Here is a 23,404-nt window from a genome sequence, read left to right as displayed (position 1 = left end):
GTCAGATTATTTATGGAGCATTCAGTCAGAATACAGTTGATTGACGGCTCTAAATTATTTAGTTTGATAACTTTATCTGAATTTAGTCTTTATTATAAACTGACCATTAATAACAGATCACCACAGAGAGCAAAATGTATTAGCCAAGAAAAGTTAAACATAAATGTTGAGAAAAGGTTGGGTTTTTTTAAAAACATGAACCAAAATCATAACAAAAGAAAATCTAACACAAAACGTATTACAACTTAATGCTAAATGATAAAACAATAAGTAAAACTGAGCGATTAGGATCCAGTTACAAGAAAACTAGTGTAAGACTGAGGTTAGCAAACAGGCTGATAAGGCTGTGATTCTACATACTTTTGTTTTCAAACAATAAAATTTAGTATTTTTACTCACTAAAGAGTTAACAGCACAGAAAGTGACTGATTTAATGACAAACTGAATAAGTTTTAGTCTCAGTATGTTTAGATTAAAAGCTGGAAATTCAGCTTTAAAGGGTGTGGGGGTTTTTTGTTGTTTTTTTTTTTTTTTAGAAAAGCCCAGGTCTTCCATAAAAACATATCACTTTTCAGCTCTAACAACAGGCTAAGCTAAAACAAATAGCTAGCTAGCTGAGCTAAACAATGTGAAACATCTAAATTTTAAAAGACTAAGCATTTTTAGAAAACTTAGCTATACTAACAGTAAGTAGATCAAATAATTTAAAATCTAGAGTTGCGTTTGGCAGATGAAATTTTTCTAAATTTTAGGCTTCATGATGTTAAGAGAATGAGCTAATACAGCTAGCTTTAGCAAAGAGACAATATAGACAACAGATTAGTTTGATTAAAAACAACAATGCTAAGCAACCGAAACCTACAAAATATGATTGAAATTAACAATGAGAACAATGTTTGCATCTAACTGTCATGTGTCTGAGCAAACATTTAAAATGTTGCCAAAAAGAAAAACTAACAAAACGTGATTTAGCCTCGTTTCCATATCATGGTTTGGAGTGCATCATGAAAGCGTGATTTCATGATTAATAAACAGGAAGTAAAGGTTGCTAACTAGCATGAAGCACACGTCACCGAAAAATGGAGAGTCTTCACCTGGAGGTCTGAAAACGTTCCAGAATTTTGTGCCTCTGGTAAGGCAGAGGCCCACCAGAGGATGGGATCGTTTTCTACATCAGAGTTTAAGCGGTAAATTTGTTTCCGAGCCAAAAATGACCTCAAAAAAGTTTCAAAATAGCAATTAATTTCATTTAACAAACACCTTTTCACTATTCTAAAAGTAAAGTTTGCGTTTTTATGAATAGGCTACATTTTTTAAAGGTTAGAATGCTTCCTGCAAACCTAGATTAAAGTCTGACAGTGAAACTAAAAGGAATCAGATAATCTAAAGGGTCTTCAGATTATCTTTATAGACACAGCAAAAAGAAAGTAAAGGACGGTTTCAGGTTAAAGTCGTTTACGTAACGTAGGAGCCTTCTTAAAATTTTCCACTTGTAAAGACGACTGAACCCAGCAGGAGGAGGGTAAGCCCTATCCTACACTCTGTTGTGCCTCATTGTGCTTTCCACATACATCCAGAGCAGAGAGAGTGGGCGGATGTTTGTCTTGTTCTGACCGCCATGTTCCAGCCTAACGCCCCCACATCGCAGCTCTGTGACAAACAGCGTCGCCTCGGCCATCTTGGAAACCCCGATGTGCTGAGGAACGTCACACCAACGCAGCGCAGAGGAGCAGGACATCTGAAGAACAGTGGAAAACTAGAACTGTTTGCTCAGCAGCTGGAGCCGACTTGAACAGGACCACTCGTCTTTTGGGGGGAAATCACAGCGTAGAAATATGTTCAAATAAAAAGCAGACACTGAAAACATGTCAGCAAGAGACCTTAACACCAGTCAGCTGCAGAAACATCTGGAAATCACTGCCACTTACCCAGAGGAAGAGTTATAAAGCAGAACCGCATTCAGAAGCTGTTTACTGTCATCCTCCAGTCCAATCTGCAGGTGGCAGAAGGTTCATCTGATCAAACTACTACATCTATGCATAGACATGAGGGGAATGTCCAGTCAGCACCGGGTTCTGAAAGGAGACAGGTTCTGCTGGGAAATATGTGAATTGACCCCAAAACAAAAGCTAAAGATCTTATGAAGAAGCTGCTGAAACAGGTAGAAAGTCGTTCTCCACTGGGAAACCAGTTCTGTCCCTTTCTGGGCTGAAAGGCCAATCAGAGAAGAAGAAGCCATTACTCCTTAAAAAGACAGAATAAAGTTTGTAAATATGTTCAGAGATGAAGACCTTCATCTCTGGCGACTAGGTCCAGAACCTTTGTATTTGGGTGTTTCTGGTACAGCAGTAAATCTGACCCACAGCGTCGTCCGCTAACAGACTCTCCTCCGGTCCCACTGGGGTTCATTTCTGCTTCTGCCGTTGGGTTCAAGTTGTGCTAGAGGGAGTTAGCCTATCAGTGAACCTATGCTAGCCTGAAATAACATCTCAATGCTAACATGTAGCAGCTAACGCTAATGTTAGCTTCCACAGTCCATGAAAGAATTCTGGAAACATGAACGGATAGAAAGACTCTTTGCTCCAAAAACTTGAAGATTAAAAACTGTAAAAATATGATATGTAGAAATATGTAAAATATTTTAAAAAAAAAACAGATTAAAATATGTTTGATGTTCAGCTCTGGCGACTGTTAATAAGTCAATAATTTAGCAGCAAAAATGGTTTTTGAATTGAAATTGTTGCTGATTTAGTCAAAAATGTGATTAATCAATTACTGATCCTGCAATTGTGTGTGCAAGTGAAACATCTAGTCTTGCCACGAATTTATCAGTAAAAACCAAGTAACAGTTTGGATATTATTAAAGCTGTAAAACATATAATATTCGTACTTTGAGACTTTTTCAAAGAATGTAATCCATTGAAAGACATACTAAATGATAGAATCAAATTATTTTAACAATAAAAAGAACCAAAATACAAGAATTTTAGACACCAACGTATCAAACATCCATCCAGTTCTGATATTGCAACATATTTTGGTTCTGATAAAGAAATTTGTGCTACTATTAAAATATCGCTGTGATAAACTTCTGCTTCTGCCTGAAGTGGTCACTCTGTATTTCATGTACTTTCATTTTTGCTGTTTATATTTGTTCTAGAAAATGTTATTAATTGAAAATTAAAATCAGTAGAGCAATGTCACTACCAGATGGTGTCCACTGGGTGGCAGCACAGGACAAACTGGAGCCTAATCAGTGTGACGATGGCAGATATTGTAATCTACGGCTGAAAAGCATCAAATTATTAGAGTAAGGGGAAAATAATAAACCTCTGGAAGAACTTTAATCCATGCAGGTTGAATATTATACCTGTATCATTGTTTAGGGGGGAAACGGCAGCTGGATAAATCATGAGTCCATCACAGGACGAAGCAGCGTTTGTCATTTTTAATTTAATCCCTGTAACTTCTGAAAGCATCTTTAGCTCTGATTGTCTGCTGACATTCGACCCAACTGGTGGACCCTTCGCAGTCCAGGTCCAGCTGGTTCTGATGTTTTCTCTTCAGTCTGCAGCTCAGGGATCAGAACCAGCCGGTTCTGGTCCGGCTGAAGCCCAGCGGGAAGACAGAACCAACGCTGGGAGAAACTGGGGCTGAGCAGAGAGCAACTTCAAGCCAAACGGAAAGAAAGAGGGGAAAGTTTAAAATAGATTTATTAAGAAACGTTTGGGTTGTTACCAAACATAAGAAATAAAGATAGTTTAACTGAAACCATCATAAGAGTTGATTAATTTAACAAAGAACCATCTGAATACAGTCAGCGTACAGCTGACTGGGATTCATTTCACTGATGATAATAATAACAATAAGCTAAGAGTTATGCTGGATCTGTAGGATTTCACTTTGTCAGATAAACCCAGCAGACCCTGGTTAAATCTTTTTGATTCCTGGATTAAATGGGATTATTTCATCCCAACACGTTTTAGTTGTTTCTGCTCTGGTGTTATTAGTCTTCAGCTTATTATAATTTATCCGTTTCTTGTCCCGGTTTAAACTTTTAGACAATTAGTTTTTTGTTTTTTTTCACAGTTTTGAATCTGATCCAGAGTTAGCGGTTAACACTTATTTAATGATTAAATATTTTATATTTTGCAGATTATTGAACAGACCCAGTACTTTGTACCTACCTGAAACTGATTAAACCTGTGGATCTGCTGGACTTTGAGGATTTTTACTGTTTATTTTTATTAAAGGTGAAGAACATCAGGAAGAACCAACGTGACGCAAACAGATCCCATTTCCACTTGTGTGTTTGTTCTGGTGAGCCTGTAGATAAAGTCTGCAGGGACAAGGTGTGTGTGTGTGTGTGTGTGTGTGTGTGTGTGTGTGTGTGTGTGTGTGTGTGTGTGTGTGTGTGTGTGTGTGTGTGTGTGCGTGTGTGTGTGAGTGTGTGTGTGTGTGTGGGGGGGGGGGGGGGGGGGGTGTGTGTGTGTGTGAGGGGTAGGGGTGTGTGTGTGTGTGTGTGTGTGGGGCGGGGGGGTGTATGTGTGTGTGCTCTTACACACATAAAGTTAATATTTAGTGTCGGCTGTGAAATGGATCACAAAGTGTTGGAGGGAGCAGAGAGAGAGGAGACGTTCTGCTGCTTCTGCCTTCTGACCGGATCGCTTAGATTCACTCATCTTCATCTTCATCTTCATCATCATCTTCCTCCTCATCGTCTTCCTCCATGTCGGTTCTTCCTCGGGGGGTCAGAATGCTCCAGCAGGTCTGGAGGCTGAAGGGAGTCGTGGTTCTGGTCTGCAGCCCGTTTCTGCTGCTGCCGCTGGCGTTCAGCACCACGGTGAGACAAACTAACCAGCCTAACTAACCAACCAGTGGAGACCTTAATCTATCATTACACTAACCAGAATAATTAAACCAGGATCTCAAACTGCTCAGTGTAAGCAAACTAATTTAATTACCAGGACATATAGTGGTGCAACCACTAATTTCACCAGCTTAGTTAATCAATACACTAACCAGTATGAATAAATGGTTCAGCCAGAACACACAGTAAAACCTTTACTAACTGGTTTAAACTACTGGTTAATGTTGGTCAGTTCAACCAGTCATTAGATGTTCATTAAAAACCTAAAACAGCTGAGTGTAGATTAACAACAGAACTAGTCTAAGTCACCAGTTTAGTTTGTTGTTGTGTCTGATGGTTCTGACTGGTTTAACTGGTCAGTTTGAAAAACATGGACGAGTCGGAGCAGAACCCAGAACTTCTGGCTGGTTGGAGTCCTTAGAGTAGGCCATGATGCAGGAGCAGCTTCATCTGACGACGACGATGATGATGATGATGATGATGATGATGATGATGATGATGATGATGATGATGATGATGATGATGATGATGATGATGATGATGATGATGATGATGATGATGATGATGATGATTGTGGTGGTTGTTATTATGGTGAAAATGACAACAATGGCGACAATGATCGTATCGCTCTGTGACTGCCCGTTTCTGCAGGAGGCGTCTCGTTATCAGTTACCTGTGTTGATGTGCCGCTCCTGCTTGTTTGAACAGCAACTTTTGTTCACAACTTCTTGTCACTGATTGACGAACGTAGAGAAATCTGTTAATCAGGTCAGGAGATTCCTGGAAGAAAAAAAAAAACAGAAACAAAAATCCAAAAATGAAAAAATGATGAGGTGAGAAAAACATCCGTTGTCCTGAAGACCAGAAACCTCGTGACGGCTGAGAGCAACAGGATGAACCTGACAAGAAAAACTTCATGGTGCTGTTGGAAATCATCTGCTGTCCATCCTAATCACAGAGATCTCAAACATTTCAGATAAGTTTAGTCAGATTATGATCTGTTAGAGAAGGAGGAGGACCACATTATGAGTGTTGGACCAGACAGAAGTTCAATGGGCAGAGACAAGGCTGGATCACCACATCTTCTGGGAAATGGGGGATCATACTTCCGACATCATAAAATAACCGAGAATGACATCTATACTCAGGAGAGAAGTAAGAACAACCACAGATACCCAGCATAGCCACTAGGTGGCAGTAACTGGGGCACACTCTGTCTTAGGTGGAGCACCACTGATGAGAAAAAAGCGGAGTTTAGGTCAGAATAGAGACAAGAAACGTTTTTCTATCAGGAACATAACCTACAGATTACTGGGTGATGACTCAGATTAATTTAAGGAACATTTGAATCCATCTCTGCTTTATTTCAGCTGCCTGTTTGTCTGTGCAGCTCCAGGCCAGCTGGTTCTGAACGGTTCCATGCTGGTCCTCTGTGTGAGTAAAGGTTAATGAAAGCAGTGAAGGTGTGTTTGGACTGAGTCTGCAACTCCAAAGCTTCACACCTCATTTCACCTCATCGTCATGCATGTCTTTCCCTCAAGTTTCCGACTGCAGCCGTGCATTTCCGCACAAAACGGAAAAAATCCCAACATGATTCAGACTTAATGTCACAAAACAAAATTCATCCAAAATTCATCCCGACAGAGAAAACCTTACTGCTCTCTTCAGGGATTTTGTTTGGGAATTAACCTGAGCACAAACTTGGGAACTGATGTGAAATCATTGAGGATGAACAAATCAACACCACAGAGACTAAAAAAATACTGAAGTCAAGTTTAAAGCAAACACAAAACTAGATGAATGAACTGAATGAGGCTCAGGAGGAGGGATTGCTGCAAGGCAACAACTCAATCCACTCTGCTGGACTTGACAACACCATCACCATCAAACTGTTCTCCATAGATTCCCACTGGCTGGTTGACGTCTGGTCCGGTTCTCCCAGGTTGGATCCGTGTCCATTGGCAGTGTGTTCCTCACTATGTGGGCGTGAAAACGTTGCGGGCCACGTAGGAGCTGTGGTCAACGATCAATGATGTCATCTAGTTTGTCTACCACCAGGAAACAGTTTCTCCAAAATCTCCAGGTAGAGTTGTTCCTTGCTAGTTGCTCTGTCTAGTTGACGCTTTCTGAGATCTTCTGCCACAGTTGATTAAACATTTGGACCTCAAGGTTGGACCAGGTTGGAATCATTTGTTTGCAGCTCTCCATTTCACCAGCTGCTATGGCCTCATTGCGTAAACAGTGATTCAGATGTTGTTGACGTAAATGCACAGGCCAGTCAATGAATGCCGTCTTCTGTCAGTCTAATCACCTGTGCGCCACACCTCACCAGGTCCAGCTCGTACCTCCCTGAGGTGATTCCACAAACCGGGAAAGAACGGCGCAAGATCTGCTAACGGAGACGAATCGGGCCGGGGCAGACTGGGTCAGAACCAGTTAAAGGCTCTCTAGTAGAGAAGCATTTTGATAACCAGAATCTGGGATGCAATTGATGTTGAATCTGTCTGTATGTTTGGATTGAATGGAGTTTCTATTTCTGTACATCAGCTGGTTCTGTTTGTCCCAGCCTCTGATGAACACTGGAATACTGAAGTCCCAGCTGTCTCTGTGTGCAGGAAGCAGCCTGTGCGTATGTCATCGCCCTCATGGCGGTGTATTGGTGCACGGAGGTTCTACCGCTGGCAGTGACGGCACTGCTGCCCACCATCCTGTTCCCAGCGCTTGGCATCATGGAGTCCAGAGACGTAAGAGTGGACACACTCCACACCCCTGAAGCTCTGCAGTGTCCGTGTTGTTGTCGTCTCACCTGTACGATGTGAACTTAGGTGTGCATGCAGTACCTGAAGGACACCAACATGCTGTTTGTGGGGGGGCTGATGGTGGCCGTGGCTGTGGAGCACTGGAACCTCCACAAACGGATCGCACTCAGAGTTCTGCTGCTGGTCGGAGTCCGGCCTGCCCTGTGAGTCTCGAGGTTCAAGGGTGTCTGAGGGGGGCTTTTGGGTCAAAGATCACCTGTTTAATATTAACGCTAGCAACATTAGCAATTAATGTTTCTGTATGGGTAAAACCCATTTTCCTCCATTTCTTCAGATTGATGCTGGGGTTCATGGGGGTGACGGCCTTCCTGTCGATGTGGATCAGCAACACAGCCACAACCGCCATGATGGTCCCCATCGTACAGGCCGTCCTCGATCAGCTCCTTGGCAATAGGAAAAATGTTGGCGCTGCCGTGGAGATGGTGAAGATCCAGAGCAGGACTGTGTCTGTGCAGCAGGAGTATCAGCAGAAGACCATCAGCATCGAGGAAATGGCTGACCCAAACATCCCAAACAAAGGTACAGCACAGTCCATCCGACTGATTCTGGCATCGCAGCCTGTCCCGGCCTCCTGGATTTTCCAGTCAGTTCATATTTCAACTGATGTGATCAATTCATTTCTAGATCTCAACCTATCAACTAATCATAGTCCATCAGAGGAAGTCATCAGCCCAGAAGACACCAAGGCACCTAAGCAGGAGGTGATATCTGGGCATCCGATAGCCAATCAGGAGGTTATCAAACCAACACCCCAGGACAAGACTCCATCAGACACCAGCAGTCCAGGTGAGTTTGAACAGTTATGAGTGCATGGGTACCAGGGCCAGGATGGTTCCCTTCACCGGCTGCTGCACTGAAAGGTTCTCTATAAACAAAGTGATCAAATTCATTTCAAATCAAGTCATTTCATCTCTTAGCACAGATTCAAAGTTGAGGTACTTTATAAAGAGGAAAGACTGAAACAGATCATTACTGAACTGGTCAAAGTGACACCAAGGCTCTTCACGTTAATGCTGAAGGTCAGGTTAATTCCCTGCGGCTGGGTTGTAAATGCTTCTGCCCAAAAGTAACAAATTCTGCCTTGTCTGTTTTAAAAGGAGAAAATTAACTCCTAACTGTCTGGATTCATCAGGATTTAACGGTAAATCAAACAGAGTACCATCAGCGTATGGATAGACGTGGTGCAGATACAGAGCCCTGTGGCACTCCATGACTATCTGCTGTGTGAGAGAGGTTCATCGTCTTCATACATGTCATTACCCTGAAAATATCACACCCTTGAGTAGCAACTATTGTCCCACTTTTAAATATCAGGTGTTTTCTCGTATTTTTTCCAAAAACCTCAAAGCTTGAGGAGCACCACCACTAAAGATAGACTGAATCCCAACAATAAGGTTTTAAACAAAGTCTCCTTACATTCTCACAAGATGAGTTAAATGGAGAAAGTAATCTTTGTCATCAATGGGAGTTTATCCAGAGCAGAAGGTCGTGACCTCTGCCGGTTTTAAAGCCTTTGAAACAGACCAACCAGTGAATACTTTCTATATCAGAGGACTTACACATAAAGGAGCCGATTCTTTTGGTGATCATGTTGCTGTAGCAGGTAAAACAAGGAGCCATGAGAAACGTTTATAATGTCGGACTCTTTGTGCTCAGTGGTTCTGACGGTGGAGACCAGCCACGCTGCACATCAGCTGGAGCTGGAGGAGCTGAGTGATGAAGATGAGGAGAAGAAGAGGATGAGCAAAGGTCTTCTTCTTTCTGTATGCTACGCTGCCAGCATCGGAGGCATCGCCACCCTGACAGGAACCGGGCCCAACCTGGTTCTGATCGGACAGATGAGCCAGTAAGAACCGACACTAAACCCAACCTCAGACCTGACCAGAACCAGAGGTTTTAGTCCAGGTGTTGCAGCTGTATTGACCAGCTGCTAGTTAGATACACAACTAGCTCCAGTTTTCCATCACTAGTCATTCGGTAGCTTTAATAAGCTGAAGCAGAACCTGCTGACCCAAAAGCCACAGATGGAGGATCAGTCAAAGTTCTTTCAGGGAACGGACTCCACTGGGATCTCCACATTAAGGCAGTTTAATTTTCCCAGCAGCTGATTGTCTGATTTCTGTCTTCTTTGCAGACTGTTTCCTCAGAACGGCGATGTGATCAACTTTGCGTCATGGTTCGTGTTTGCCTTCCCCACCATGTTGATGATGCTGACGCTCGCCTGGTTCTGGTTGCAGTTCCTCTTCATCGGCTGGAAGTTAGTCTCTCCTCCACAGCAGAGACAGAAGGCTCGTCTTGGCCGCAGACCCCTGAACTCGTTCTGTTGTTTCCTCTGCAGCCTGAAGAAGACCTGGGGCTGCGGCTCGGCCCAGTCCCACAAGGAGAAGGCCGCGTACGACGCACTCAGGGAGGAGCACAGGCGGCTGGGACCCATGAGTTACGGCGAGATCAGCGTCCTGGCACTCTTCGTCCTCATGGTGGTGCTGTGGTTCACAAGGGACCCTCGCTTCATGGACGGCTGGGCCACCCACGTCTTCAACGCCAAAGCAGAGTGAGTAGTTGTGGAGTTGAGTCAAGTGAAGATGGTTTATAGTGGAGCATTAGCTAAACTTAGGGCTTTGTATCAAACTGGTCCTGGGTTGAAATCCCAAAGATCTTTCAGTCTGGATCCTGTTCAAAGTGGAAATGCATGGCTCATTTCTAAAGCAACGTGGACGGAGTTCTAGATGCATGAGTCCTGCAAACAGAACCGAGCCTAGCATGATCCTTTAGCTTACATCTGATTAGTAAACCGTCTCCATAAGGTCTTCTTCACACCTCCTAGTCTACAGTCCATTGAGGCAAAGCTCTACAGGTCGGTGTTCACTGGGCTAAGCTAGTGCCCACTAGGGTCCACTAGTGTTCTCTAGGGTCCATAAAGTGTAAAACATGAATAAAGGTCAGTGGAATGAATGAATCCAAACTGATCTCGCCTCAGGCCAAAAGCGTCCTGAACAAACAGGAACCAGAGGTGCAGAACAAACACGGGAAACGTGTCCGAGGTTTCAACCACCGACTTTGACCCGTGACGCTGGACTGGCTTAGATCACCTGCACGGCTCGGCTGACTGCAGATCAAAGGCCAATTTTATGCACTTCAGTAGGACACAAAGTCCGACATGAAACATTAAACTGAGCATTACTGTAAAAGAAATATTCCTCAGTGAAAGGATGGACCACCAGGACCTTAGAGACAACCAGGAGACAACTAGGAGACACTGGACTTGGACTGTTGAATTTAAAAATAAGTTGTTCTAGTTTCAGCTGCCAGATCTAAGATTCCTTCAGTTCAGCCAAATATCAGAAGCAAAAAGGCCAAATACCAGAAAATGAAGGCCGATGAGAGGAGGACATCCTACAGCTTTAAAGCTCACAATGTCTCCCCAGGTCAGGGTCAAACGTGAGGCAGCAGGACATGATGCAAACAAACTGTCAGAGGACAAAGTCCACAAACTGTCCAAATTGTCCAACAACATCAGAGGACACAGCAAAGACCCTGATAAAAATTTTTAAAAAACATCTAAAAGAAGCTTTGGAGAAGAATAACATTACAGAGGACAGAAAGTGCTAAACCCGGACAGGTCCAGGGTCTAAACTCCAGAACTCTGAAAACCTGCAGTGTGAAGTCTTTAAATCTCACTGTTTGATGTAGAACAAAAGTCTTCACACCCGGGAACTTTTCCAACTTTTGTCTCATTTAACTGCACAGATTGTATGACACGCTCAGGGGCCAGCATCTTATTGGTCTACCTGGTGGGAAGGTTTGTTGAGCAACTCTGAGCAGAACTGGAAGATATTGGGGAAATTCCTGTAAGTCGGAGCCGATGCCCAGCGGTGGGACCCAGCAGTGGGACCCAGCAGGGTCCGTCGGATCAGAACCGTTCAGCTGCAGGTCGTACAAACAGACGGGTCAGATTCCCCCTCTGCTGGACCTGCTGTGACCTTCAGCTGAGGAAACAGCAGCAGGGTCCTGCATGTCCACTCCTGACATCGTTCTGCTCAGAGACAAGGAGTCGTCTGATTGGTTCAGATGTTCAGAGCTCAGATCACTAACCAGGTTATCCGCCAGCCGTGAGTCCAGATGTCTGGTATCACCCCAACCTGCTGCGGAACCACAATAACATCAAATTCATTCCAACTGCTCAGTGGTTCTGGGGTTAAAGGTCAAACATTAGGTCACAGGAAAATCTGAATCTGGAAAGAATCTGAATCTGAACAACCCCTGATCCAGTTTCCATTTCTCATGACTGTATCATCATCTCAACATTAGTGTGCAAAATATTCACATGCGAAAGGAGCATTTGGAGTGCAGTAATGCAGAAGTCACACAAGTTTGAACCGGAAGTGATCCGAACCACTGAACCGCCATCTAGGTAGGCAAGTGCAGCGCAAAGAGCAGATGGACCATGGGTTTGAGACTAAGAGAAAGTAGAGAACTCAAAAACTGTCGTTGAGTAATAGTTGTAATTACTTACATTGTTCATAAATAGGATAGGAAAAAGGCGAGAGCTAGTTCTAAGCTTGTGGCTCGTTCATTGTTTCCATAGCAACTCCACAGCAACTACCATGACAGCTAGTTACGGAAACCGTAACTAGCTTGGTAATTAGCATAACCAAGATGGCAGCCACAAAGTTCCTTGCAGTGTGACATCACATGAGAACTATGCAGTGATATATTTTACAAGTTCTGGATCCTGATGTTCTGCTAATATTGTTCCTACCTCACCAACACTGATATCTAGTGTTTTATATCTAGTAAAACCCGACCAGAACCAGGGCGGCTCCGGATTCCAGTCATGTCAATGAGCTGAACTGAGACCTTTTATTCAAGAATGGAAGCCTGGGCGTGCCCTGGTGGCGTAGCGGTTAGCGCGACCCGTATTTGGAGGCCTTGAGTCCTCGACACGGCCGTCGCGGGTTCAACTCCCGGACCCGACGATATTTGCCGCATCTCTTCCCCCCTCTTCTTCCCCATTTCCTGTCAGCCCACTGTCATATAAGGGACACTAGAGCCCACAAAAGACCCCCTGGAGGGGTAAAAAAAAGAAAGAATGGAAGCCTTGTAGAGGTCAGGGGTCAAATGGAGAGACGCTGCCACGTGGAGACGGTGTGGACATGTCCCGGTATGGACCGGGTCGCTGAGTGTGTGCAAACAGTTGGGCCATTCACAAACCCAGCATGTTGGGTCCATGAAGTTCAGACTGCAGCTGATCAGGAGATCAGAGACATTTCCCACATTGACAAAAGCCCGGTTCTGCTGGGTTCTGTGTGTGTCAAAATCTGCAGCAGATTGACTACAAGCTGTGTGTGTTTGCTTGGTTCAGTCTGGTTCTGTAGGGTTCTGTGAGTTCAGTCCGGTTCTGTGCGTCTCCGCAGGTTCGTCACCGACGCCACCGTCTCGTTGTTCGTCGCCATCTTGTTGTTCGTCCTTCCCTCCGAGCCGCCGCGCTGCCTCTGCTTCTGGCGGCGCTCCAACTCCGGTAAAACTCGCTCAGCATACACTTCCTGGGATTCACACGCAGTTAGAGCTGTTTCTCCTCCAATCAGAGAGCCAGCTGTCCCGAGGCCCCGCCTCGCCGCTGCTCACCTGGCAGGTGACCCATGACAAGATGCCCTGGAACATCGTCCTCCTGCTGGGGGGCGGCTTCGCTCTGGCTAAAGGCAGCGAGGTGAACTTGACTTTTCCACAAAAGATTTGGAGTTACATTCCAGAGGAAATTCAGTGACCAGGCAGAGATACACTGCAGTTTAAATTCCTGAGTCATGACCTCATCATTTTGTAGTCTAATCACTTTCCAGAACAGCGAGGCTTCTGGGAGGAATCAAGTCTGTTTCCGTGTTTACAGGTGTCCGGTCTTTCCCGCTGGCTCGGTGCTCAGATGACGCCGCTGCACTCCATCCCGCCGTGGGCCATCGCCATCATCCTCTGCCTCCTCATCGCCACCTTCACGGAGTGTGCTAGCAATGTTGCCACGGCAACGCTCTTCCTGCCCATCCTTGCCTCCATGGTAACAGTTGCAGGTCTAAGCATGATGCCAACAGCTGGTTGTGGTCGGCGCAGAGTAAAAGCAGGTTTTGTTTTGTGTTCTGGTCCAGTCCCAGTCCATCAGCCTGAACCCGCTGTACGTCATGATACCCTGCACACTCAGCGCCTCCTTCGCCTTCATGCTGCCCGTGGCCACGCCCCCCAACGCCATCGTCTTCTCCTCCGGCTTCCTCAAAGTGTCTGACATGGTGAGTGCGCCCCCACCCCCCACCCCATGTCTGTGAAAGAAAAGGAAGATCCACAATGATAACCTGCTGTTGTGCTGCACAGGCTAAAACCGGCGTGGTGATGAACATCATCGGGATCGGCTGCATCACTCTGGCCATCAACAGCTGGGGGCGCGTCCTGTTTTCCCTGGACTCTTACCCCTTGTGGGCCAACATCACTTCCCCGGTGTAGAACCCACAACCTCCTGCCAGCCGGGATCCTCCAGTCCTGAGCCTCTAAACACAGAGTTCTCTGAAAACCGCTCCCAGCTTTACTTCATCTACACGGTTCAGAGGGAATTCAGGACTTTTCCTTGTCTAATGGTTGTTTAAGTACGGCAGAGTGGAGGGGTTCAGAATACTGTGCGGTGAAAGCTTCCTTATCGCAGGAGGCTGCATCCGATCTGAATCCAACTGCTGAATAATGACAGGCTGGCACCAAGCAACCAGGTCCAGCAACTGAGCAACCAGCACTGGCAAATAAGAAGGAAGCTACTCACTAGTGTTAGCTTTGGAGGGATTGGTCACCAGTTAGATTGATTTCTGTCTTTGCTGTCCATTGGTACGGATAGGCTGGTGTTAGAATTGAATAGCCTAGCATTAGCATTCAATAGGTTGGATATTATATGCCAACAGTTTTCTAGATAAAATATATAAAAATGTAAGAAAGGGTTGACCAGTCTTTGTATGCTAGCTGTTTGCCTATTTAAGGCTAATGCTAGCTTCTCCAAAGCTAATTCTAGCCAAACTGTGCTAATAGACAGCAGAGGAAGTAGTAGGCTAGATGACCAGCCTAAACATGCTAGTCACCAGCTTCTAAAAAGCTAACGCTAGCAGTCTCCTTTTCATTAACCAGTGTTGGTTGCTCAGATACCGCTGCCAGCCTATCATTAATCAGATCAGTAGCTAGTTTCTGAATGGATAAAGCCTCCTGATATAAGGAAGTAGTCCCCGCTGGGTGAAAAATGGTTTCAGATTTGTCTCTACAGCATGGAGTTTCATGAAGCTACATGGAGGCTCAGATCATTTGTTTTCTCACCATCATCACCATCTGATGAAGGCTCTCAGTCTGAGGTAGTTTGGACATTTAGGGTCATGGAGCAAATGGAGCAGATCTCATTGGTCAACAGTTGTGAGGTGGAACTGCAGTCAGCAGGGAAATTAGTCTCTTCCTGATGGGAAGGTCCAAACGTGCCAGATTACACTGGATTATACAGGGATTACACAGACTTTCATCAGCATGGCTGAATGTTTGTACACACAGATCCAGTTTACATACGGAAATAGAGAATCAAACCAGTTCAACCAGGAATTTAAATTTCATTTGGAGTTGTTAACTGAAGAAAGATGAAAAAAACATGAAAAGACCCAATAAAAGGACTAGCAGAACAGAGCTAACAGAATCGGGTTCTGTTAGCTCAAATGGTTCTGATTAACGTCCAAACAGGACATGAGTTCCTCCTTCATTAAATCACAAACCTTTGTCACTTCCTGGTAGATTTCCTAAAAGCCCCACAAAGCATCATGTTTCCCACCAACATCTTGGTGGGTGTTAGTGCAAGTTTTTCACTGCAGAAGCAAACCAAACCAGATGTTACCATGGTAACAATGACAAGTGTGAGGAAGAGGTTTAATTGGGTTTAAGTGTTTCTTTGTTTTGGGGGTTTTCTATTTTTTAATTTTCAGTCAGTAAACAGAAGAAACTCAGATTTAATGCAGTTGATGAACTCTGCACTGGAGCTGCTCTGTGTTAGTACATATAAATATTTATAGATACTTTATTATGTACATACTGTACATGTATGTAATTTGCAGAGTTTTCTATCGTCATGTTGCCAACAGTTTTATATGTGAAAAAAATTCATCTGTAAATAAACGTGATAAAATTCACTCTTTGTTTGTCATGTTGTTGTTTCATCCAAACAGCGTTCAGAACATCCACAGACCGCGTTTTATAATAATCTAGTTGAAGAATATAAAAAATCATACAGCTGCTAATCTCTGCTCAGCATTGGTTAAGACTGAATGTCTTCTAGGTTATTCAGCCGATGACACAGCATGTATCATTGGCTGAAAACTATTTCAGTTTGGTAGTTAGACATGTTGTTTTCTATAATTCTTATACTTTCACAAGTTGATTTTAAACTTTTCAAGGATGTGCTCCAAACATCTTAATACCTGATACCACAGAACACCTTCAGGGGTCTGAAGGAATCAATTTCTCGATGGGTCGGGGCAGGAAAAGTGGGACAAACACATCATTAGGTAGGTGGCCATAATATTTTATTACTTTTCATAAAAAATTACTGACTGAGACAACAGTCAGTAATAGCATTTATGTTATTAAATGATTGTTCTGAAAGTTCTTTAACCCTCCTGTCATGTTCGTTTCTGAGGTACAGCAATAATGTTCGTGGGTCGGGGAGTGTTTAATCATGCAGTAGTGTCGGAAACCAAAAATTTCCTCCAAAACATTTTTGCACCTATTAAGACAATTAGAAAAAAAAATCATGAAAACAAAATACTTCCAACTATTTTTAAAAATTGTTTAAACTTTAAAACGGGTCAATTTGACCTCATCCCAGTTCGGCTCTCTGTGGCTGTTAAATGTCTCCATCTGGTGCCCAGACACCGAACAACACCAGCCGTAAACTGAAATAAAAAGTCGTGGAGACACGACGGTTATATCGATGAATGTTTGATGGCGGACAGCTAACCCCAACAAAGATCAACTCTGAGTATCAAAGTCTCTATTTGCCAGCTTTTTGGTCAGACTACATTTTTTATTTCCGTAACCTGGTCAGAGAATCCGTGTTGCCATGGAAACTGGTTAGTGGACGTTGTTGTTATCTTCCGTTGTGAGAGCAGGCTAAGAAGCTAATTGTTTAGATCATTTCATCATTATTAAAAACAATGAAAGGGTAAAATATGTTGCGCCGGTGGTTAAGGAATCCTGTAAAGTTTTATTATTCAGTGTTTTTAGTTAGCTAGAAGAGTTTTATGTGGAATAAAAATAAAAAAGCCTTAAAATGATTTTTTTTAAACGGAGTCTGGTGGAGAGAGCTGGATCTGACGGTTAAATAGATAATTTACTGGTTGTTGCTGCTGGGTCAGGTTCTGTTCTGTTCTGTCCTCCAGACGACCAGGCTAAGAACCGGTTCCAGTCCGAACTGGAGTTCGTCCAGTGTCTGGCCAACCCGAACTACCTGAACTGTAAGTGACCCGGTTTCAGTCCACAAGTGGAACAATAAAGGAACATTTCACCTGTTTAACCAAAATACTGGTTTATTCTGAGCAGAACCTGAACCAAACCCAAACTGGTTCATCTGGAAGAGAATCAAAAACTTTTTATATGATCTGGATGAGTTCCAGTTCCTGCAGAATCCCAGTCAGAACCGTTTGGGTTTCACCAGACTGACCTGTAGTAACCTTTAGTCAGTGCTGGATCCTTTCTAAGTCAGAACCGGGTGGGTTCTGTTCAGAACTAACTGGAGCCACATAACACAGAGAGCGTGGGGGTTTGTGGAGCCGGTTCTGCTTTAGAACCCGTCCGTCTGCGGCTGACCGGGTTCTTGTGTTTGTGTTGCAGTTCTGGCCCAGAGAGGGTTCCTGAGAGACCGACCCTTCATCAACTACCTCAAGTATCTCCTGTACTGGAAGGAACCCGAATATGCCAAGTTCCTCAAGTAAGCCCCCCACCAGAACCTCTGACCTGGGTCCGGTTGATTCATCAGAACTCGCTTCACAGTGGAACCATGACCTCCGATCCAAACCGGGTCAGAACTCTAGGAAGGTTCTTCAGACCTGTTCAGGTTTTAGATCCAATTCAATCAGCAGTTCTACTGAAACAGTTCAGATTCTGAGTTTAAATGTTGGTTCTGGAGAACCAGAATTAGGCCGGATCCGGATTCTAGTGAAGGAATCATCCAGAGAGGTTCTGGATGACCCGGTTTGGGTCAGAGGGTAGAACCTAAACCTGAACCCCGTCCGACCCTGATAGAGGTTTATGGACTCTGATGGATTCATACAAGTCTTCTTCCTCTAGTTCTACTTTACTTAATTCTTCCTCCTCTAGATCTTCAACATCTAGGTATTGTTCTATTTGTGTTCTTTATCTAGTGATTCTTCTAGTTCTTCACTTAGTTGGTGTAGTTCTTCTAGTTTCTGTAGTTTTTCTTCTTCTCTCAGTGGATGGTCCAGGTGTTCACTTCCCCCTCCCCCTGCAGGTACCCTCACTGCCTCCACATGCTGGAGCTGCTGCAGTACGAACACTTCAGGAAGGAGCTGGTCAACGCTCAGTGCGCCAAGTTCATCGATGAGCAGCAGCTGCTGCACTGGCAGCATTACTCCAGGAAACGCACGCGGCTGCAGCAGGCGCTGGCCGAGCAGCAGCAGGCGCCGCAGCAGCCGCCGCAGCACGGCAACGCCTCCGCCAAATGACGGACATCGTCTGTGGACGGACGCTGACCGGGTCAGAACCGGCTGGAGACTTGACTGGGACAGAGCTGCAGCAAGCTGAAGGTTTCCTGGCCTGCTGCAGCAGTTTGTGTTTACTTCATGTTTCTGTGGCCTTTCTTCTTCTTTTCTAATAAAATGTTTGGGTTCGGTTTGTTTCCTGGAGATGCTGCAGCGCTGGAAACGCGGTCAGACCAACGCTCAGCTCTGTCTGATGAGAACAGAGATTCAGTTTAAGACTTTATCATCCCGAACAGAAATAAAGTATTTTCATAACTCAGATCATCCAAATATCTTCAGAGTGAAGCTGAATGAGTTATTACAAAAGGAACAAACATACGTTTATGACTTCATTTTGGCCCACATAAAAGGAAAGAATTTATTATATCCCTTAACATTCAAAACATAATTTAAAATGTGAAAAACAATAAAGTAAAATGTCTTTTTGAAATATGATCAATAACAGTAAATGTGTTTTATTGGACCTTTATTGTGAAGGGTTCAGACCGGAAGTTTCTCTGTTACTTCTTGAACGCGGGGAACCATTCTCTCTGTAACACTCCAGCTTCCGTTATCTACCTTCCGGTGTTGTGAAGTGAATCGCGTCCCTGTAGAAACGCGCCTTCCGTCTTCAGGTAAGTAGAGCAGCAGCGGAACCAAGCCAGACATTAAACTCGGTACCGGATGATTTTATCGATCATTACTGATCAACATGATTCTGATCACCGACTATAGATACTTTAAAGCGCTTAGCGCATCACTGTTATCAGGCTAGCTACAGGATGGCTACAGGCTAGTTACAAAGTTTGGAGGGTTCGCTTATGGGGTGCGAAGTTGGCATTATCCTCCTGTTGTCTTTGGGCAGATTTTGGCGCAGCTTTGATTCTGTTTTTAGATGTTCTGGTTCTGTTTTTCTGCTGATTCGTGTTCTGTGCATTAAAGTTGATCGGTTCTGTGAATCAGTGACCCTGTGGTGTCATCGGTCTTGTCTTCCCGAGGACAAAGTCCAAACTGGGTCCAGTCAGTTGAGTGCGGTTATGAAACCAACCGATGTCCTGTTGAGTAATAAAAAAGTTAACAAATAAAAGTTCTGTATCAATAATGTCACATTTTTCCATTCCAAATAAAATAACCTTATTTATTATATTTTTTAAATAAACATTCTTGTACAACAACAATCCAAAAGAAAAACTTCACTCTCCACCCCTGATGTGTTAGCTTCCGCTAAATATCATGTTGGTATAGCGGTTTAGTATTAGCCTTAGCTTACACTAAACATTATGTTGTCGTAGTGTCTTAGCATTAGCTTAGACGAATTATCATGCTGGTATAGCATGTTAGCGTTAGCTTACACAAAACATCATGCTGACTTAATGCTCTAGTATTAGCTTATACTAAATATGCTGATTTGGCGCATTAGCTTATGCTAAATATGCTGGTTAAGCCATTTAGCATTAGCAGAACTAATGTTTGTGATTAGTGCTTTAGAGCTAGCACAGCTAGCATTTTGGTTAGCAGTGCCCACCACTGGATATAAGCAATAATCAGCGGGGCTGTATGTACATATTTGAACCTGTGAGGATCAAAGACAATCCTGAAGCAGGATAACATCCCAGAATAAGTCTCCATGGCGACGGAGGTGTTGTGGACCCGTCCCGGATCTTTAATGTGGGAATGTTTCTGTCCAGGTAGGACCTCTGGACCGGAACCAGAGGATGCTGCAGCGGGTAGCGGTGGTTGGAGCGGGAGCAGCCGGACTCTGTGCGGCTCGCCACATCCTGACCCGCCCCGCCAGCTTTGCCCCCCCAGTGGTGTTTGAGGTCAGTGGGAATGTGGGCGGGACCTGGTGCTACGAGGAGCGAATCGGGACATACCCCAACGGGAGACCAGTGCTCAGCAGTATGTACAGGGACCTCAGGTAAGGTCACCTGTCTGCCAGCAGCTGACTCCTCATGAGTTGTGACCCAGTTCTGGTTTTCAAACAGAACCAACCTGCCCAAAGAGGTGATGATGTTCCCTGACTACCCCTTTGATCCTGAGCTGAGCAGCTTCCTGTCCCACCAGGAGGTCCAGCGGTACCTGGAGAGGTACTGTGAGAACTTCCGGATCCGGCCTCACATCCGGGTGAGTCTTCCCACTGATCCCGGAGTCCAGTAACCGTCCCAGTCAAGATAACCGATTTATCCTCCATCACCAGTTTGACACAGCCGTGGAAAACGTTACGCCTGTTTCCACGACAGCAGAGAACGGGGAGAGCAAGATCACATGGGAAGTGACATCATTAGACTCAACGGGTCATCAGAAAACGGAGACATTTGATGCAGTGTTCATCTGTTCAGGGTGCGTAGCGGGTTGCTACCATGGTATCATATGGCATGATAATGAAGTAAAAAGATGAAGCATGTTTTCATATTGGCTATAAACTCTGTTAGCTTCAACAAACCCAGTCAGAGTATTGGCTCACCTCTGTTGCTTCTGCTGGGTCTCTCTGGCTGATCCAGTGTAACGTTGAGCTCTTTGGACTGTCGTCGTGAATTTGCCTCAAGCCATCATGCGAAGGAGGCGCTGGGCAATAGAGGTCGCCATAGAGGCCATCAACATGACATGAGTCTCTAACACGATCCTTGATTCTGCACCTGATAAGGGTCACTGACATTGACGATCGCTTCGGTTTCTACTCTCCTCCTAATGACACATTGTGGGTATCAACACAATCGAATTTATCACTTAGCATTAGCCTTTGCTAAATACTGTGTTGGTTTAATAATTTAGCATTAGCTTCCGCTAAATGTTGTGTTGGTGGAAAGCTTCAACTTATCATTTTCTAACCACAAAATTTCAGGGAGACCTGATGGTTCCTGTAATTCCTTGTACGGCTTAAAAACAGAATGTTATTCTGCCTCCTGCCACCGGGGGTCACTGTTGCTCCAATCTTATGCCTCAAAGGTTTAATGTCTGTGTCCTCAGGCATTACTCGGACCCTCACATCCCAAACATCCCGGGGATACAGAACTTTAAAGGTACCGTGTTTCTCTGAGTCAGGGATGGCAGCAGGTCACACAGAGTAAAGACTTTTGATAAACGCTGTGTGTCTTCAGGAACGGTTCTCCACAGTCACTCGTACCGCTTCGCCGAGCCATTCTCGGGTCAGACGGTGGTGGTTCTGGGAGCTAAAGCTTCCGGACTGGACATTTCCATTGAGCTGGTCAAGGCTGGAGCCAAGGTACCATCAGAGTTAATTAAAACTATGAACCATTTTTAACTCGGGGCTTCTCCAGAACTAACCATGTCCTCCGATGACATCAGAGCCCAAATCAATGAATGAGAAAGTGTTTTCTCTGCAGGTGACTCTGAGTCACCGGAACCCTCCGCTGACCGTTCCTCTTCCTCCCGGGATCCAGCAGGCGAGCTGCGTGGTGGCGGTCCAGGACGACGGAACCATCCGCCTCCAAGTGAGCCCATCCTGCAGAACCAACCACTTTGGTTCCGGTTCTGGTTCCAGAACCTCAGAATGTTTCATGTTGAGGTGAAACCTCCCTCTGAGTGGTTCAAATGTTTCCCTCAGGACGGCTCCGTATGTCAGGCCGACGTTCTGATTTTCTGCACTGGGTACAACTTCAGCTACCCGTTCCTGGACCCGGCCCGGCTGGGTCTAGAGATCCAGAACCATGTGGTATCCCCTCTGTACCGCTACATGATGCCTCCCGCCTTCCCTTCACTGATCTTCATTGGCATCTGTAAAATCATCTGCCCCTTCCCCAACTTCGACTGCCAGGTGAGCTGCAGCATCCGCCGGTGAAGAACCTTGGGGAGCGGTCTCAGATGGTTCTGGTCTCCTCAGGTCCAGTTTGCCCTGGCGGTGCTGGATGGGTCGGTCACCGTGCCGCCTCAGGAGCAGATGGAGGAAGTGGTGCGGAGGGAGCACCAGAGGAAACTGGAGGCCGGGGTCCAGCACCACCACTTGCTGAAGTTGGACCAGGACCAATGGGAATACTGCGACACTCTGGCCGGTTCCGCCGGCTTCCCGCCTCTCCAGCCGGCAGTTCGCAGCCTCTATGAGGAGGTCTGGAGGCAGAGACAGGTTCACCCAGAAAACTACCGGGAGTTCAACTACAGGCTGGTGAGCGCCACCCGGTGGGAGCAGATCAGCTGATCAAGAGGTCCAGCAGATTCTACTGAGACCCGGAGAACCTCTCTAGCTTGTCTGCAATTCTGGCGTCATCTGCTGGTCATGACCTGGAACTACCCCTGTGGTTCTTTAGCTCTGGAGTTCCCAGACCTTACCATACCATGGCCCCCCAAACAGAAACCCAAAACATGTCGAGAAACATCAACCTGCAGAATGTTTTTCTCACTTTTACTCACTATTCAATAATTACTACATTAATGTATCATAAATTATTAGGTTATTAGGGTTTCTCTGCAGGAGTTTCCTGAAGGAACCAGCTGCTGGACCGTTCCTTCAGTTTGTTTCTGGTTAGAAACTTTTCCATTTTGCTGCTATGCTAGCTTAAGCAGCAAAGCACCTTAACGAATCAGTGAGATGAGCATGACAAATACAATTTTAATAATGTTTTAAGAACTTTTAGAATTATGATTTTAAAACAGATTAGATCATAATTTTTTATCATCTAAAAAATTATAATTAAAAGTTTCTTATGTTTAAGATTCAATCTTGGATCTATATTTCTGAGGCCAACTAGCGCCTCCCGGTGGCCCAACATGGGGCCGCAGCCTCCACTGTGAAAAACACTCTCACTCATGTTGCACTTTGAACACTGATTATCTTCATAATTATCTCAGTTTTACATCATTATCATCACTATATAAAATGATTTCCATTAATCTGTATTGATGGCATAAATAAAGTTTATTCTGTAAAATTGGTCGTGCAGATGAGTTTATTTTATATGTTATCTAATGATTGTTTTATTTTTATTTCACTATCAGCTTCAAATTGCAACTTTTAA

At 44.7% G+C, this 23,404-nt stretch overlaps 3 protein-coding genes across 4 annotated transcripts; all 3 read left to right on the top strand.

Moving 5' to 3' along the window:
* Positions 1 to 4,598: 4,598 nt before the first annotated feature.
* Positions 4,599 to 15,869, top strand: LOC102235736 (solute carrier family 13 member 5-like). The gene is made up of 13 exons (XM_023342792.1): positions 4,599 to 4,843; positions 7,486 to 7,614; positions 7,696 to 7,832; positions 7,964 to 8,208; positions 8,314 to 8,475; positions 9,346 to 9,535; positions 9,824 to 9,946; positions 10,028 to 10,240; positions 13,104 to 13,207; positions 13,275 to 13,396; positions 13,574 to 13,735; positions 13,824 to 13,961; positions 14,044 to 15,869. Exons 1-13 carry the CDS (start codon positions 4,730 to 4,732, stop codon positions 14,170 to 14,172), a joined length of 1,968 nt encoding a protein of 655 aa, XP_023198560.1. The 5' UTR covers positions 4,599 to 4,729; the 3' UTR covers positions 14,173 to 15,869.
* A 768-nt stretch (positions 15,870 to 16,637) lies between these two features.
* Positions 16,638 to 19,062, top strand: med31 (mediator complex subunit 31). The gene is made up of 4 exons (XM_005803555.2): positions 16,638 to 16,808; positions 17,118 to 17,192; positions 17,569 to 17,665; positions 18,206 to 19,062. Exons 1-4 carry the CDS (start codon positions 16,799 to 16,801, stop codon positions 18,417 to 18,419), a joined length of 396 nt encoding a protein of 131 aa, XP_005803612.1. The 5' UTR covers positions 16,638 to 16,798; the 3' UTR covers positions 18,420 to 19,062.
* Positions 18,996 to 23,311, top strand: LOC102235991 (flavin-containing monooxygenase FMO GS-OX5-like). 2 transcript variants are annotated; one of them, XM_014470430.2, is made up of 9 exons: positions 18,996 to 19,069; positions 20,123 to 20,352; positions 20,420 to 20,558; positions 20,632 to 20,774; positions 21,402 to 21,454; positions 21,533 to 21,657; positions 21,779 to 21,886; positions 22,000 to 22,209; positions 22,276 to 23,311. In XM_014470430.2, the coding sequence occupies exons 2-9, from the start codon at positions 20,150 to 20,152 to the stop codon at positions 22,585 to 22,587; spliced, it is 1,293 nt and encodes a 430-aa protein (XP_014325916.1). In that variant the 5' UTR covers positions 18,996 to 19,069; positions 20,123 to 20,149; the 3' UTR covers positions 22,588 to 23,311. The 2 variants fall into 2 exon arrangements, with proteins under 2 accessions (XP_014325916.1, XP_023198549.1); XM_023342781.1 differs by lacking the exon at positions 18,996 to 19,069 and adding an exon at positions 19,087 to 19,111.
* The last annotated feature ends 93 nt before the right edge of the window (positions 23,312 to 23,404 follow it).

The sequence above is a fragment of the Xiphophorus maculatus genome, chromosome 11 (assembly GCF_002775205.1).
Source record: "Xiphophorus maculatus strain JP 163 A chromosome 11, X_maculatus-5.0-male, whole genome shotgun sequence".
Classification (NCBI taxonomy): domain Eukaryota; kingdom Metazoa; phylum Chordata; class Actinopteri; order Cyprinodontiformes; family Poeciliidae; genus Xiphophorus; species Xiphophorus maculatus.
Note: the sequence above shows the minus strand (reverse complement) of the source record. Positions and strands in the feature narration are given on the sequence as shown.